This window comes from Schistocerca cancellata, chromosome 1 (assembly GCF_023864275.1).
Source record: "Schistocerca cancellata isolate TAMUIC-IGC-003103 chromosome 1, iqSchCanc2.1, whole genome shotgun sequence".
Taxonomy (NCBI): Eukaryota; Metazoa; Arthropoda; class Insecta; order Orthoptera; family Acrididae; genus Schistocerca; species Schistocerca cancellata.
In genome coordinates, this window is record NC_064626.1 from 453,539,219 (window position 1) to 453,556,181 (window position 16,963).

A 16,963-nucleotide genomic window follows, 5' to 3' on the forward strand; every position below is an offset into this window, starting at 1 on the left:
GAAAAAAAGAGTAAACTATCTGTGACAATATCAAAGAAGAGGATGGTTTCTATATTGGCACTACAAATTCACTTTCTCTATTGTTGCCTCTCACTGGTTACATGAAAGTATGAGCCCATTAGTGAAACTGACATGTTGCCAACTCATGAGCAGTAGAGAAACACCAAATGTGATTGCTACAGGCTATGATCTAGACATTAGCCAGGACTGGCATACACCTTCGAACAATGTAACACACAGGTAAATTTGGTAATTTATTACGCTAATATGTACAGCATATTCACAACATTTGATGAGCCCTTCATACTATAAATAACCAAACAGCACAGGCACTAAAAATGTGCCTCATTTTCTCTGCTAGTGATTCATATTCACTTTTTGTTCCATTCTTCTTTTTCTAGTCTTTCTTTTATGACTTCTTGAAGGTAAGGCTGAAGGTACTTATTATCCTGTAAAATAATTTTTATATTAGTTTATTAAATAATAATGTGGATGATCTATCATCACACAACCTTACAATGAAAACTTGTTAGTATAGGAACAACTGCATAATATTTACTATTTGCTTCAACAATGTATGAGAGACCAGAATAAAAATTGTTATTCATATTACTCTAAAAACTTTGCAATTGTTGTACCTATTAATACACAGACACAAGCAGACATTTTTGGCCCAAACTCTTTGCCTTTACAAATGTATGTCTGTGTCTGTGTATGTGCGGATGGATATGTGTGTGTGTGTGTGTGTGTGTGTGCGCGCGCGCGCTAGTGTATACCTGTCCTTTTTTCCCCCTAAGGTAAGTCATTCTGCTCCCGGGATTGGAATGACTCCTTACCCTCTCCCTTAAAACCCACATCCTTTCGTCTTTCCCTCTCCTTCCCTCTTTCCTGATGAAGCAACCGTTGGTTGCGAAAGCTTGAATTTTGTGTGTATGTTTGTGTTTGTTTGTGTGTGTATCGACCTGCCAGCGCTTTTGTTTGGTAAGTCTCGTCATCTTTCTTTTTAGATGGATGGATATGTGTGTGTGTGTGTGTGTGAGTGTATACCCGTCCTTTTTTCCCCCTAAGGTAAGCCTTTCCGCTCCCGGGACTGGAATGACTCCTTACCCTCTCCCTTAAAACACACATCCTTTCGTCTTTCCCTCTCCTTCCCTCTTTCCTGATGAGGCAACAGTTTGTTGCGAAAGCTTGAATTTTGCGTGTATGTTTGTGTTCGTTTGTGTGTCTGTCGACCTGCCAGCACTTTCATTTGGTAAGTCACATCATCTTTGTTTTTAGGTATATTTTTCCTTCGTGGAATGTTTCCTTCTATTATATATATATATATATATATATATATATATATATATATATATATATATATATATATATATATATATATATAAAAAGAAAGATGATGAGACTTACCAAACAAAAGCGCTGGCAGGTCAATAGACACACAAACATACACACAAAATTCTAGCTTTCGCAACCAACGGTTGCCTCGTCAGGAAAGAGGGAAGGAGAGGGAAAGACAAAAGGATATGGGTTTTAAGGGAGAGGGTAAGGAGTCATTCCAATCCCGGGAGCGGAAAGACTTACCTTAGGGGGAAAAAAGGACAGGTATACACTTGCACACACACACATATCCATCTGCATATACACAGGCACAAGCAGACATTTGTAAAGGCAAAGAGTTTGGGCAGAGATGTCAGTCGGGACGGAAGTACAGAGGCAAAGATGATGTTGAAAGACAGGTGAGGTATGAGCGGCGGCAGATTGAAATTAGAAATTAGCGGAGATTGAGGCTTGGCGGATAGCGAGAAGAGAGGATATGCTGAAGGGCAAGTTCCCATCTCCGGAGTTGGTGGGGTCAAGAGGTTGATGGAGTCAGGTGAAAGGTTTTGTAGGGGGCCTAAGGTTCTGAGGATTCCTTGAAGCTCCGCCTGGACATCAGGAATGGGATTACCTTGGCAAACTTTGTAAGTAGTGTTGTCTGAAAGCTGACGCAGTCCCTCAGCCACATACTCCCGACGATCAAGCACCACAGTTGTGGAACCCTTGTCCGCCGGAAGAATGACGATGGATTGGTTAGCCTTCAGATCACGGATAGCCTGGGCTTCAGCAGTGGTGATGTTGGGAGTAGGATTAAGGTTTTTTAAGAAGGATTGAGAGGCAAGGCTGGAAGTCAGAAATTCCTAGAAGGTTTGGAGAGGGTGATTTTGAGGAAGAGGAGGTGGGTCCCGCTGTGACGGAGGACGGAACTGTTCCAGGCAGGGTTCAATTTGGATAGTGTCTTGGGGAGTTGGATCATTAGGAGTAGGATTAGGATCATTTTTCTTCGTGGCAAAGTGATATTTCCAGCAGAGAGTACGGGTGTAGGACAGTAAATCTTTGACAAGGGCTGTTTGGTTAAATCTGGGAGTGGGGCTGAAGGTGAGGCCTTTGGATAGGACTGAGGTTTCGGATTGGGAGAGAGGTTTGGAGGAAAGGTTAACTACATAATTGGGGTGTTGTGGTTCCAGATTGTGTTGATTGGAATTTTGAGGTTTTGGAGGGAGTGGAGCTGGAAGTGGGAGATTGAGTAGATGGGAGAGACTGGGTTTGTGTGCAATGAGAGGAGGTTGAGGTTTGCTGGAAAGGTTGTGAAGGGTGAGTGAATTGCCTTTCCGGAGGTGGGAAACCAGGAGATTGGATAGTTTTTTGAGGTGGAGGGTGGCATGCTGTTCTAATTTGTGGTTGGCCTGTAGGAGGATGCTCTGGACAGCCGGTGTGGATGTGGGAGAGGAAAGATTGAGGACTTTTAATAAGGATAGGAGTTGACGGGTGTGTTCATTGGCTGAGTTTATGTGTAGGTGAAGGATTAGGTGGGTGACGGCAATGGATTGTTCAGTTTGGAACTGGTATAGGGGTTGATGGAAAGAAGGGTTGCAGCCAGAGATGAGAACTTTAAGTGTGAGGCCTTTGGGGGTAATGCCAAATGTCACACAAGCCTGAGAAAATAAAATATGGGAGCGTAATCTGGCTAGGGCGAAGGCATGTTTGCGGAGGGAATGTAAATAAAACTTAATGGGGTCATTGTGGAGGTGTTGTGAGGGTGACATGGTATTAGACGGTGGAAAGTGTAACATGAGGCTGAAATGAAAATGAAAATAAAAATATATGGGGAGAGATAAAGGTGAACTAGAAAGCAATGGGAGATCTGGTGTGAAAAAAGGCGAAAAAGTGTTGGTTAGAGCTGGGCTATGTTGATCCTGTGGTGAACTTGTGTAGGTAGACAATGATGTGCATAAAGGTTAGGTGGTTGTGTTGCCGCCAAAACACGTTAAAGGGTGGAGAAATTCGGGAAAATTTCGAAAAAACAACATGTAAATGTATTAAAGGAGTGGTTTTGTGGTGGCAGATTATGAAAATGAGGCTAACAATTGTCTGACGAAGAAATAATGACGTTAAAACCTGTGGGAAGCGGCTAAAAATGATTGGTGATGTGAGAAAAACGGAAATGGAAATACAGCAAAAGTTATTAGAACTAGCCGAAATGGTTGTTTAATAGGTGAAAGGAACTGTTTGTGAACTAGAAATGGTGGATTTTATAGCATCGGTAGTCTTAGCAGCATGTTGCAGAACGGTGTTGAAAGTTTGCGGACAGTAGAATAAATGTCACTGACAAGGATTGCAGTAGTCCAGCACAGCATCAACAGATTTGAGAAGAGCTGATTCAACAGGAAGATCATGTTACAGCGTATGACAGTAGTACTGGGTATGTCATTTGGGAGCGTTTGCCACATTGTTTATGATATTCCGCAGCAATGGAAAGTTTGTTCCCAATGTGTTTCACGAAATCTGACCAACCAACAACGGGATAAGCCCATGATGGTCAAGCCTGCAACTTTTGTTATAGTTCTCCACAGAGGGAAACAATTTTCTTTGCCACATTGTCGCCAGTGATGAAATGTGGATCCACTACCCACAAGTAAGTGGTTGTTAGTGGAGTGGAAAACCCTCCTCTTCAAAGACAAATAAGTTTAAGATGGCATTACCTGCTAGGTAGGTGATGATCACAATGCTCTGGAAGAGTGTGGGTGTCATGTAGTTTTGGAAAGCGGGGAGACAGTGACTGCTAAGTGACACCGAAAGACCAGGATAAATGACAACGCAAGACCAGGACACGCTTGTGCTAAGCAATCAGGTGGAAACAGCCAGTACTTCTCACCGAAGGGGGCATCTTTCTTCACAACAATACAGAGCCTCACACAGTCAGGAAGACCATCATTCTGTTGAAGTAGTTTCAATAGAATGTCATCGACCACTCTCCCTACAGCCCAGACTTCACTCCCAGCAACTTTCACCTTTTCCTCACTCGAAGGAGCTTGTAGGAGGCCAAAAATTTCCTTCAGACATGGAGGTAAAACTCTGCGACAATATGGCTGAGCATGCAGGAGGAGAACAGGATTTTTAGAAGGAGCGTCTATTCAAATTCATTCCACAAAGCAACATGTGCCTAAACCAATATGGAGACTAGGTTGAAAAATAACATGTTGTCTGGGCTACCAGTTGGCTGTATTGGTTGTATGAAATAAAATGTATACATTTCACTGCAAGGCTTAGCAATCTTAGTTTCTTATCACCCATTGTGTTTTTTATGTGTGATCATGGCTGGTACTAATTCTGATAAAACTGCATTTACAGTGTACGTGGCTCTTGTGTTGCATGCTGCAGTTGGTATCCATTAATGTAGTGAATGGCAGGAAGTGAACATAATGAGTGATGAATCAGACGATTAGACAAGATGGCACAACCAATGAGAAAATCATCATAACATGGAGAGCCTGAAATTACATGGCAGTATAATGGAATACAACATGCAGAACATTGTCATATAAAATAGAATATCCTGTAAAATATAAACTGTACTCTTAGGTTCCTGTGTAACTGTAACCTCAAAATTGGTGCAATTCCTCCCCCCCCCCCCCCCCCCCACATTTTCGAAACCATCACTGGGCTGCGCTACACATCAGTCCATCACCACAACTAGTTTCCCTTCATCACATGTATTGGCTTCGCTAAGTCAACAGACAGTAACAGTCCAACCTAACCCATACCTCAGTCTATGCACAGCACAGTCCATCATCACATCTTACAATCGCTTTCACTGGCTTCAACAACTCAAAAACAAACTAAAACACTGGAATGCAAAACAATACCTGAGAAATCCTGTCATAATACAAGAAATTCACCCAAAAAACAGCAACAAACACTATAATCCACAATAGCCAGATCAGTGATCATCAATTTTGCACTACCCATGCTGAAAATAAAAGTAATCAGCGTGTATCTTCTGTCGAAACTAGTTACTGGGTACAGCGATTCTCACTGCGTACAGTATACAGTTACTCCACTGACTGTGACTAATGGACACAAATTACCTAGAGCAGCATGCAGAGGAAGAGCTGCTGAAGTGCACTTAAACCCCAATTTCAGTAATTTGTTCTGAGATGTCTGTGACTTTATGGGGAAAAAAATGCTCTTCCCAAATAATAACATTACGATTAGGTGGGGAAGGAATGATCATGTACATACTAAATCTCTGCAGCTACGTTTAACCCATCTGAAGCTGTTGCATGGTAAGCATGACAAACTTTCGCTGACCTGAAAGCTGCTATACATAATCTAACCCACACTTTCAATGGTCTGAAAACCATTACATGCAAGTGAAAGGTTTCAAATAGGGCAAAATATTTTAGTTGCTATATTTCAAATCAGTACAACAGAAAAGAACAGCATTCTTAGACAGGACAGCAAAATGTACCCTTACTCAAATATTTATGGAAACTAACATCAGTTGTAATTTCAAATATTTATAGAAACTAACATCAATTATACTAAAGTTTGCTGGCAAAATAAGAAAATGAGCTACAATTGCTTCAAATAGGGAGCCTTAATTCTTTAAAACTAAAGAATGAAAAGGATGCAAATAGATTGTTTAATCTAAAGTTTTGTGCTATTACTCTCACACAGCTTCCCTTGTTCTTACCTCTTCATATTTTGTCCATTCTTCCTTTGGGAGATACTTCTTTATCATTGACAGGTGCAGAGCACGGTTTATACGGAAGTTCCTTTCATCTTTTATGCTGTCTGGCAATCGTCTCAGTGCTTCAGCCACATCTGGGTTCAACTCATCCAAGCAGTCATCATAGTGTAAGCCTGTTAAATTAGTCTCATTGGTAACACAATCTTACTTATCAGATTTCATCCAGGAATATAACTTTTGTTGCCCAAAAGATCAAACATGTAAAATACAGAATAACTCCAACATTCTGAGTGAAACCTTAGAGCAGTGACCATAATTAGAAACTTCTGGCCTACTGTGTCTACCAGGCCATTGTTATGAAACTTCATGACCTGCACTGAATCTTCTAAAATACAGATAGCTTCTTCAGAAATACTCTGTCCTCTTGCTCTTTAAATGATATTTAATAACAAAAATCTCAGACAAACTACACCTCAAAATCCAGTATGTGTGAAATACGAGTCTTCCGATCTAACCTAGCGACACAAAGGGATGATGTAATTACACACGAAGATACTGTACACACATTTGTTGACTCTGACAGCTCTCAGTCCAACTTAACCTAGATCTCAGGCTGCACTACTGAGCAGTGTCACAATCTACATTTTAGAGGCTACAGAAGTAAAATAAATACTGAGTGTGTTCCATTCTCTCTCTGTTGTGCTCATATGATGTCACACACCACAATATCACTGTCGCATGGGTCAAAGCTAACATCTGGTATTGATAGGGTCAAACCACACCTTATGAGGAAAGAAGTCATACAGTATATACAGTATGTAGTGAATCAGATATCAATAGTAGATGGTGCTAAACAACAAAATACTAATAAAAACTGAGTTGATGTGATGGAAATTAAATGTCAATACATTTGATGAAAATGCATTAAATGCAGTTTATGGTGCCAGAGTTGTGGCCAGGCAAGGTATGGCTTGTTCCCCAGCACAACTTCTCACACCATGGCAGTCTTTGTGGTGGCAAGGATTGCTGCATCTGTTCCCTCTTCTTAAATCTGCCTGCAGGAAACATGCTAAACAAAGCTGTGTACCACAGATTCTATGTTGCTTTAAGGGATTCTAATGGCTATCTGAGCTGACAGATCTAACAAATATGTAATTATGTTGCACTGCATACATTGATAAAGACATATTACTCTGCCATGTCAACACTGACCTTGTTTCGTCGTGTGATTAGGTGCTGATTACCAATCCAAATGTCTTCTTACCCATGACTATTACAGGCTGATTTGCCAAAGTCTCAATGTGATTTAACTATATACAACCAATTTATTTTTGTACAAAAGTTCACAACAGTACACTAACTACTATATGTGCAAATCAAGTTTAAATTCGGCACAGTAGATGATGGGAGCATCTGTAAATGGAAAACGCCTTTATGGTTGCTCTCACTAGCCACTACACCAAGTGCCAACTTAGTTTGTGCATAGAATACACAGGTGTTTGCTGTAATATGTCTATTACATGCGTAAATTCATCTGAATAATGAAACTGTGCCTAAAGTTTAGACCTCATAACCCTTTAGGTGGCAATATATTTTCTTCATTTTATCCTGTACTTTACCTCTTTTGCTCACAAGCAAATTGTCACCTTAAAACTTAACCAAGATTTCGAGGGGGGGGGGGGATTTTCAATGTGTAACTTTTGCTCATGATCTGGATACTTGCAGTGGGAACAGCCTGAGCTGTGTAATTATTGTTTTAATATGGCATTACCACTACTGAACAATACTTTCAGGTTTTTGTGGGCTTTATTACCAGTTAAATAATTTACATTTTCAGTCATAATTTGTATGTTACTGCATGTGTGACAGAAGGTGCCTCATACACATATTATTCATTCTAACTTACATTTGATTTGAAAATGTAATATGTGGAAAACCAGTCTGTCAGGTTGAAGGTGTTCGCGATGTAAAGATAGGGTGTGGGTGAGAATGAGGGGAAGAGGGGGAGCACTTTCTCAAATGTTCGACTGAATACACGACTGGAAGCTTTTAAGAACAGCTTTTCAACTATTGCATAATGGTTTATTTTGAACATTTCATTGGGTATCATGTAACGCCTACATAACAACTAATCAACACATTTTAAAAAAATCCATTGCTTGATACTGAAGAACGCTTGTATTCTGCATACGTCTAACTGCAAAACAACTCAATATACAACTTCAGTACCGTGAGAGATATATGTAGAACACTACTGCCACACAATTAGAAATTAACTTTTTATTTCGCCAATACATATTAATACTTGGTTATTTGTGGCAATTTCGTAGAATCTAAGGGGAATATGTTTACTAGCAGAGGTCATGTTTCTTCTATACATTTAACACAACAAAGTCTGACTGTTCAGGTTAATCGTAAACTGCGTAAAAGACTCTCACACGATATTTATAAGTTGAATGGTATTGTGTAGGTTAAATGGATCTCATCAAAAACTGAATAGAACCGACACAGTGCACAACGTCCCCTGCACTATTTATAAATTACACATTATTCGTCAGTAATAAACAGAGGCTTACCATATTTATTGAAACCTGAAAGATTGTACGCCCATTTTCGTACGGCGCCTAGAACAAAAATTAAATATTCTTTTCATTTGTATGACATAAACACAAATTTTACATCAATGAAATACAATTTTTCGAAATTTACCCATAAACCCAACACTCCTCGAACCTACAGCAGCCATTTTGCAATTTGCACAGACAGATCGATCTATATCCTAGGATCGCAGTATAACGAAGTCGATACAGATCACTACCGCTAATCGAAAAGTGATGAGCAAACTCAGAAGCTGCTGCCATCTGTATCCTTCCTGCTTGTTGCTATGGCTTTCAGTGTGTGATGAACTTCTTATCATCCCTGATAACCTGATTGGGGCAAGTATATAACTACGTGCTTCCGTAACACAGCGTACAGTTTCTTGTGAGCCTTCGGAAAAGTTGTTGGTAAAGCGCTACTACACTTCTGAGTGGGCGGTGGGAACCAGTGTGCTTTGGATTTCGACGCACAGCAGATTCGTAGAACTTGTTGGACTTAGTTGGATTTAGTTGTCAATCTGGAACTGCATAGAGGGATGCGAAAAGACATTCGAGACTGTCTTGGAATCAGGTACCGTATTTGCACGCTGCATCAGACTTGGAAGTGGCTGCACCAGACGCAGACTCTTCACGACCATCTGATTTCTCTTTGTTCGTCTGACTCTGACGTACAGTAACTTCTGCTGTCCGCCAAGTAGTTGTGGACTTAGAACCATAACATTGGGATTGTGTGCTGTTGCCATTGTAAATATTCTAAGTGTTGAGACACTAGAAGCGCCTGTCTTTGTAACGAAGGACTTAAGGTTTTTTTGTAAAAGATAAAAAATGGCTCTTGTTCTGTGCAAGACTGTTTTGAAGACAAGCCAGTTTTCTCTTGTTTCTCTTTCGAGAAGCAGCTCTGGTGTCTTCAGCAGTTGTATGCTTAAGAACAGTTACTCTAAAAGCGCATCTGAAAAGACTGAAGAAAATTCACCAGTGACGAAGTCTGTGTTCATTTCTCAATCAAGTGACGTTTTCACAAATCTTGCTCTTGAGGATTGGCTGTACAAAAATTTCGATTTTACCAACCACCACGTTTTGCTCTTGTGGCGTAATTCACCATGTGTTGTAATTGGGAGACATCAAAACCCATGGCTTGAAGCAAACACTGCAAACCTGTCTTACCAGGGAGTTGAACTAGCGAGGCGTAACAGCGGAGGCGGCACAGTGTATCACGATCGTGGCAACCTGAACCTTACCTTTTTCACACCAAGAAATAAGTACAATCGAAGAAACAACCTTGAAATTATAAGTAGAGCGCTGTACAGGGAATGGGGAATTGAAACCTCGATATCTCCCAGAGAAGATGTTATCGTCGAAGAGAACTACAAAGTATCCTTTTAATGCTTGTTATTCAATCTGATAGAATCACCATGTTTGCAATAATTCACGTTAGTATAAATATTGTTACATTTGTGTATCTTCCTTAACCTTAACAGCAGATCTCTGGTACAGCATCAAAACTGGGTCGTCCAAATGCATACCACCACTGCACGCTCTTGGTTGATGTTAACAAAATCAGCTTGCGGCAATCGCTCCTGAAACAAGACGTAAGTTTTTCATTGACAGTCTCTCTCTCTCACTCTGTCTCTCTCCAGCACTAGTTTATCAGAAATTATATGATCGTGTCTCTGAAACATAGCTAAGTCAATGTGTGTTCTGGTAAATTTGAAACAAAATTCGTCATGGATACTTTGCTTTGTAGAACCAAACCATCTACAACCCGTATAAGCTATTAACTATGGAAATTGAGAAGAACATTGCAGGTTTAAAGAGGACCATGTAAGTGGGAGGGGAAAGTCTCAATAATAAATAGGAAGTTTTTCGAACATTCTTGCTTCCTCTTATTATAGTTTACTGTATGTAATTCTGGGTCTGTTTTGTTTAAAATGTTGGAATAGGTGGCTGTCACTTTTTAGTATGCACATCATCAACTCTGTGATGGGAATAGCATTTTGTAGTTTGTGATACTATTTTTCTGTATGTGTTATCACTACCTGCATAGGTTCAGAGAATTTATATTTATGTTTGTCATATTTTAAACAATAATTTTTCTGCTACAGATGGGAATATCAACTAATGCAACAAAGAGTGTGCCTGCGCCCATTATTAACTTGTGTGAAATAAACAGACAAGTCAAGATTGGTAAATTGCTCTCTGCCATTGGATGGGAATATCTAAGAACATGTCCAATAACATTTGAAGATGGTGGAAAGGAGCAAATTTCTAAACAACGTGGTTTCCAGATGATTAATCCCACAGAGTCCTGGTTTCCAGGTATAGAACTTTAACCAGCAAGTTTCTCAGGCAATGTTAAGTTTAAGTGTCTGAAGAATTCATACTACTTGTAGAATTATAATTAAGAGCTGAGCTTTTTCTGCAATTGAATTTCAAGAATAGCCACCATTTTTTTAAAAAACTCTTGTAATTCAGCTTAGTACTGTCAATGACTTTGTAGTGACATATGCCTTTATTTTTAGGTTTGGAAAAGATAAAAGAAGAATTTTCCAGTTGGGACTGGTGCTATGGAAAGACACCAAAATTTGAGGTAACTCGGTCGTTTCCTGTGTGTCAGGAAACTACTGGAGAAAGCACCAAGGAATTAAAAATAACACTGGTTGTTGAAAAGGGGATTATTCAAAACGTGACACTGACTGTTCCACCTGGCATTAAATCTGCTAATGGTTTTCATGGTGAAGCTCGTGTAGTCACATCACTGAGGGGAAGGCGTTTCTCTGAAGAAGCTGTCTTCATTTTGGAAAATTCATTGCAGGCCATGAAGTTTCATGAGAATGATCTGGTACACACAGTAGCAGTAGGAAAGAATGATTTTTTAGGGAACCGTAGGCAGCATGCTATACATTCAATGTGAAAAATTGTGTAACAGTAATTAGTAGTACCACAGACAATCTTTTTTCACTTCCTGCTACTGTCAACCGTTCTCAGTTGGAGTAAAATATTATTTGAAAAAGTCATCATAATATGAACAAAAATCATGTTTTGTGTGAAAATGTAATTGCTGTAAACAATTCATTCAGTGGGTTTTGCTTCGTCTAGATTCTCCACGATTTATGCTATTATTCTGTATCATAACTTCTTGCTTCATAAGAACTGTAATAATTGCAAGAGTAAGAAAATATTTATTCAAAATTCATTCAGATGATGTGTTAAACTGGTGCTTAGTGTTATTGCTTTTCTTGTACATAAAAATCTTAAGTCCTTCTGAAAAAAGGACTGTTGGTTGCTATTTAAGAAATATCACTGCCTTAATATATGTATTTATTGCTGACTGGCCTATTTTACAGGCTACTTAACTTTTTCTGTAATGTAAAGTTGTCCATTTTTGTGATTTGTAGCTGTCTTCAAATATTTGTATATTATGTGTTGATTAGTTTTTTTTCTGGTGATTGCCACCTTGAGTTATTATATGTGGGATGCCTATGAATTCCCATTTTCATTTTTAAATATTTTTATTTTTGGCTGTTGAAATACAGTTCACAAGAATACATCATATCAAAAGCCTTAGTTAAACAGTTTTCTGTGGTTTGTATGTATACTGTAGTTATTATTTTGTAACAAATCTTTGTTAATTATGTGTGATTGTTAATGTACTGCTTTTTATTATATTTTTGTTTTTGCTGTTTTGTCAGTCCATGTAAAACTTTTAAAGTAAGGAACTGAAAATCATTGTGATATAATATGCACACAGAAATGTATGTCTATTACTAATTTTAAGTACTGTGCTGTTTGAGAACTATATAGGCAGTTGTAACAACTGGAATGAAAAGTAAAGTTTTTAATTTTTCTATAATTAGTTTTCTTTTTTATGTGAGAGTGTAGGAACTTATTATCCACCACTCCACTCTTAACAACTAATTTGCGATTAGTGAACAATGAAGAAATGTTTCCACACATTTCCTTCCATCTTTGCCCAGCAAATGATATGCATTTAAGTTCAACTCGACACAAATTACACATACTGCATGATGTTCAGTTTTACACATGGTGTGCTCCATAGTGAAACTACTTAAGTTACCAAATATCTAAATTGAGCAGAATGACTGAAATCTTTGAACCTATGTCTACTGAATCCTGAAGTGTTAGTGTTGGTAGATCCCCTTAAACATCTTCCTGTTGATATCTCTTCTGTCAACCAGAGGTTTGACATATTGTTCTTATACTTCTAATACATACACATACATGTCTCACATTTGAAACTGGATAATCACAAATCAGAATGGGAGCAATGGTTTCTTAAGAGTTAAAACTACAATTTCCATTTGCATTTCTCAAATTAAACAGTTCATCTCCACAAAAGATAAGGCAGTATGCTGTTTTAGCACTCTTACTGTGAAATGTATTTTTCTTTATTTCATGTGTAGTTTTATTTTGGTAGCTCGTGGTTTAATACCAGCAACATCTTATATGTAAATATCTTCAGTATGGATACAGTTTGAAAGATAGTTATATAAAAATTGCATTGACATGAGCAGAGTGATCAGAGAGAGAGAGAGAGAGAGAGAGAGTGAGATGGAACATATTCAGTATGTTATATCGACTAGAGAAAAAAATACAATAAAATTATATTCAAATTTTTGTGTGTATTGCATCTCGAATATTTCTAAAATCTGATGATGATCATCTGTCACGTGAACACTATTCTTGATAGAAGGCAATGGCACATCAACCCCAATAGGACCATGCCTAGTAAAGCACCATTATGACAAACCAGCCTTTGGGTTAGTGACAGCTTGGGTTTACTGATCGTGCTATACACAATAAGTATCTGATTCTCATTACTTCTTCATAAGTAGAATAGGTTAGGTTAGGTTAGTTCATCTGCCCTGTCATTATCTTTTTCTACATTCAAGACTTCACGTTGCTGTAATTGATATTCTGAGTGGCAGCTTCTGTTTGGAAGCTAACAGAATACACTATAATGCAATAAGTAGCAACTGATCTTGATAATCTTTAGTTACTCCTTTTTGCTCCAGGAGGGTATGGTAGTTTTCAGTTTGTCAAACCATGGGTCATATATTCTTTTTGTTGTGTGTACTACAAGCTCCATCTTCTGCTGTATTTGTTTTACTGGAGATTAATTGTCTTTGTTTTTGCACATTTAATTTAGGTTTTTTTAATGTCTAATTCTTCAAATATGAGCAACTTTTTATTTTGAGCCTGTAGATGACACTGAAAATGACCAAAGTCACTGGGAAGAGTGGAGTAGGTGAGGTAGCATCAATTAGCAACAAGATGTTGAGGAGTGGACCTCATATGACAGGAATTTCATGCACTTAGTTATCATGATTAAAAGGACTTGATCATAAAATAGTGCACTATACCTCAGCATATGTTTCTGGGGTCAGGGATCCTTCAAGAGCAGCACTTTAAACGAGTTTTGTGAATCTGGAACACAATCCACACTCTGGACATCTTAAAGCAATAATGGCTCAAGAAAACGCTGATGCTATGAGAAAAAAAAGTATTGCAGACTGCCTACATGTAATATTATAAAGATCAATTAAAAATGGACAGATTGCAGCGGAAACCATTACATATGTATATCTTCATTATTTGAAGTGGAACAACCATATAAAACAAACTGTAGGAAAAGCAGAATTTCAGCTGAGCATTTTTTAGAAGAATTCAGAGAAAAAGTAACTGATCTACTAAAGAACTGCAAAGACAGATGCTACAAGAGTGACTTGTTCATCACGGACAGTTTTACTGTTGAAAGAAGAAGTCAGGCAACATATTACTTCCTCCCACATAAAACCATGATGGGGGAAATCTGAGAAATACACTGGATAACTCACGAAGGAAACGTGCTTTGGTCATATATTGCTACGTATGTTTATGTTGTTATGTGTTGGAAGCCAAACCAAAACTTGCCTTCCTTGTAGAAATCTATATTCTTGTGGACACACAAAACACAGCGATTGCTGAATGTTATGTAACAGTCTGCTTGCTTCAGGTAATTGCTAAATGCTCTTTGGTTAGTTAGGGATGGATATCTTGAGTACACCATCCTCTATTCACATCATAATTACATTTTTCAACATGTCTTTAACAGACACTAGACAGTATGTGCATTTCACAAGCTGTTTCCACTTTTATGAAAAATGGATGTTCTCATAAAATGTTTTACACAACTTTCTAGACTGTATAATGACACTGAAGCATTACTGATAAATTTTCTTGTAGTTCACAAAATAACATTTCTGGTGAGTCTTATCATTTGGTGACGAGCACCCAATGGCTTAAAAAACTAGCTTGATCAAAAGACTTGCTACAAGAGAATAGAATGCAGCTGGTTGTTGTTGTTGGCCATATCATCCTCTTTTACACCAGTGGTTTAGAGTCTAATAGTGTTCAAAATTGACAAATAAATTTCAGTCTATCCATTCAAGTGTTTTGATTCGATTGCTGTTTCGATTAAGAGTTAAAGCTTCAGATCAGATGCTGACACCATACTCCAAAATTTTTGAGAAAGTGGTGTATTCTAGAATAGGCAACAATAGTATCCTCAGCAAACCACAGTTTGGGTTCCAGAAGTGTTGCTCTACTGAGAATGCCATTTATGTGTTCACTAACCAGATTTTACAAGCATTAAATAATAAAATAGCAACAGTTGGTATTTTCTGTGACCTCTATAAAGCATTTGACTGTGTAACTCACAGTATTCTCCTCGATAAATTAACGTTTTAGGATTGATTGTATAGCCAACCAATTGATGTCATATCTAACCAAAAGAATGCAGAAAGTTGTACTTAGTAATTCAAGCAATATAGCCTGGGAAATAATTCTGACAGGGGAGAAATTATGTGAGGGTCCCCAAGGTTCAATCTTAGGTCTACTACTGTTCCTCATATATGTAAACTATCTTCTGCCTAGTGTACAACAAGCAGAATTAGTTCCTTTCGCAGATGACACTAGTATTGCAATCAATCCAAGCATACATGCAGAAACAGAAGGAATCATAAACAAAGTTCTGAAAAGTATCTTTGGTTTTCTGCGAATGACATCACCCTCAATTTTATAAAGATCCAACATATTTGTTCTGCACATCTATAGATACTACACCAATGATAAGTATAACATATGGCGAGGAGTTAATAAATAGGGTGGAAATTTCATAATTCTTAGGGGTCATTACTGATGAAAATTTAAATTGCAAAATCACATTTTGGAACTCCTAAAACAACTTAGTTCAGCCACATTTGTGCTTAGAATCATAGCAAATCTTGAGGAGAGACAGATCAATAAGTTGACATATATTGCATACTATCATTCAATAATGTCATGGAACAATGTTCTGGGGTAACTCATCTTTAAGAAAGTCTTCATTCTGCAAAAACTTGTCTTGATAATAATATGTGGTGCTCATCCACAATCATCTGGTACACATTTTGTTTAAGGAGTTGGGCATTCTGACTACTGCTTCACAGTATATTTATTCTCTCATGATGTTTGTTGTAAATAATCCACTACAGTTCAAGAGGAACAATGAGGCATGTAATTACAATACCAAAAGGAAAAATGACATTCATTACTGTACATTAATCATCTCCTTCTATTCTGTAGAAGAATTTCTATTACTGTTATGAATAAAAGACGATGGGTAGAAACTACTAACTTTCATCTGTATATATTTTTTTCTTTTTGTAAAAAATAAAAAAAAATAAAAAACAGAATGTAACAGTACATACAAATTAATTTCTGATGTGAATGTATAATGACTCATTCCACGTCATTACAATCTATCGTGCAAACTGATACATGGAGCACGTAACTAACTAACTAATTGATAAAGGGGGGAAAATTGCAAAACATGGTAGCACCACGCAAGCCTCTTAGCTTAAGAAATTGCAATCCACCATGTATGTATGTACTAGCTACTTCTTGAAAAACCAAATAGTTTTACATCATTTCATAGTAAGCAACATTCTTTTCTTTGTTTTGTATAAAATCAAGGCTGTTGGCACAATCATGCAACATATTTTGAAGATGTGTTCACTTATACATCTTGAGTACTAATTCCAACATTTTAGTTATTTACATTTATTACAATCTTGCTTGTAGGGTCAACAAGTGCAAGTCCACCATATAAAACTGATAAACTTTATCAATCCAAATATAACTGTACAAACTGAATAAGAATAGGTACAACTTCTATTGAGACATTCTTTTTCTGTATAGGCAATTGACAGTGAATAGTAAGACATCTACTTGCTGTTAAATTATTCTTGCAGAAATTTCTGGCAACCAGAAAATTTTGCCAAGCACCTCTTGTTTTGATACCTGTCCCACACTGTGT

The 16,963-nt window shown here is 37.8% G+C and overlaps 2 protein-coding genes across 3 annotated transcripts; one reads left to right on the forward strand and one right to left on the reverse strand.

Annotated features, from left to right (window-relative positions):
• Positions 1-241: 241 nt before the first annotated feature.
• LOC126176931 (cytochrome b-c1 complex subunit 7-like) lies at positions 242-8,828 on the reverse strand. Its single transcript, XM_049924126.1, has 4 exons — positions 8,720-8,828; positions 8,587-8,634; positions 6,014-6,183; positions 242-449 (listed from the first exon to the last, which is right to left on the reverse strand). Exons 1-4 carry the CDS (start codon positions 8,754-8,756, stop codon positions 372-374), a joined length of 333 nt encoding a protein of 110 aa, XP_049780083.1. The 5' UTR covers positions 8,757-8,828; the 3' UTR covers positions 242-371.
• Positions 8,829-9,279: 451 nt separating this feature from the next.
• LOC126176890 (lipoyltransferase 1, mitochondrial) lies at positions 9,280-12,457 on the forward strand. Of its 2 annotated transcripts, none has more exons than XM_049924094.1 (4): positions 9,280-9,978; positions 10,086-10,196; positions 10,710-10,923; positions 11,127-12,457. In XM_049924094.1, exons 1-4 carry the CDS (start codon positions 9,433-9,435, stop codon positions 11,516-11,518), a joined length of 1,263 nt encoding a protein of 420 aa, XP_049780051.1. In that variant the 5' UTR covers positions 9,280-9,432; the 3' UTR covers positions 11,519-12,457. The 2 variants fall into 2 exon arrangements, with proteins under 2 accessions (XP_049780051.1, XP_049780058.1); XM_049924101.1 differs by having other exon boundaries at positions 10,089-10,196.
• Positions 12,458-16,963: the final 4,506 nt, after the last annotated feature.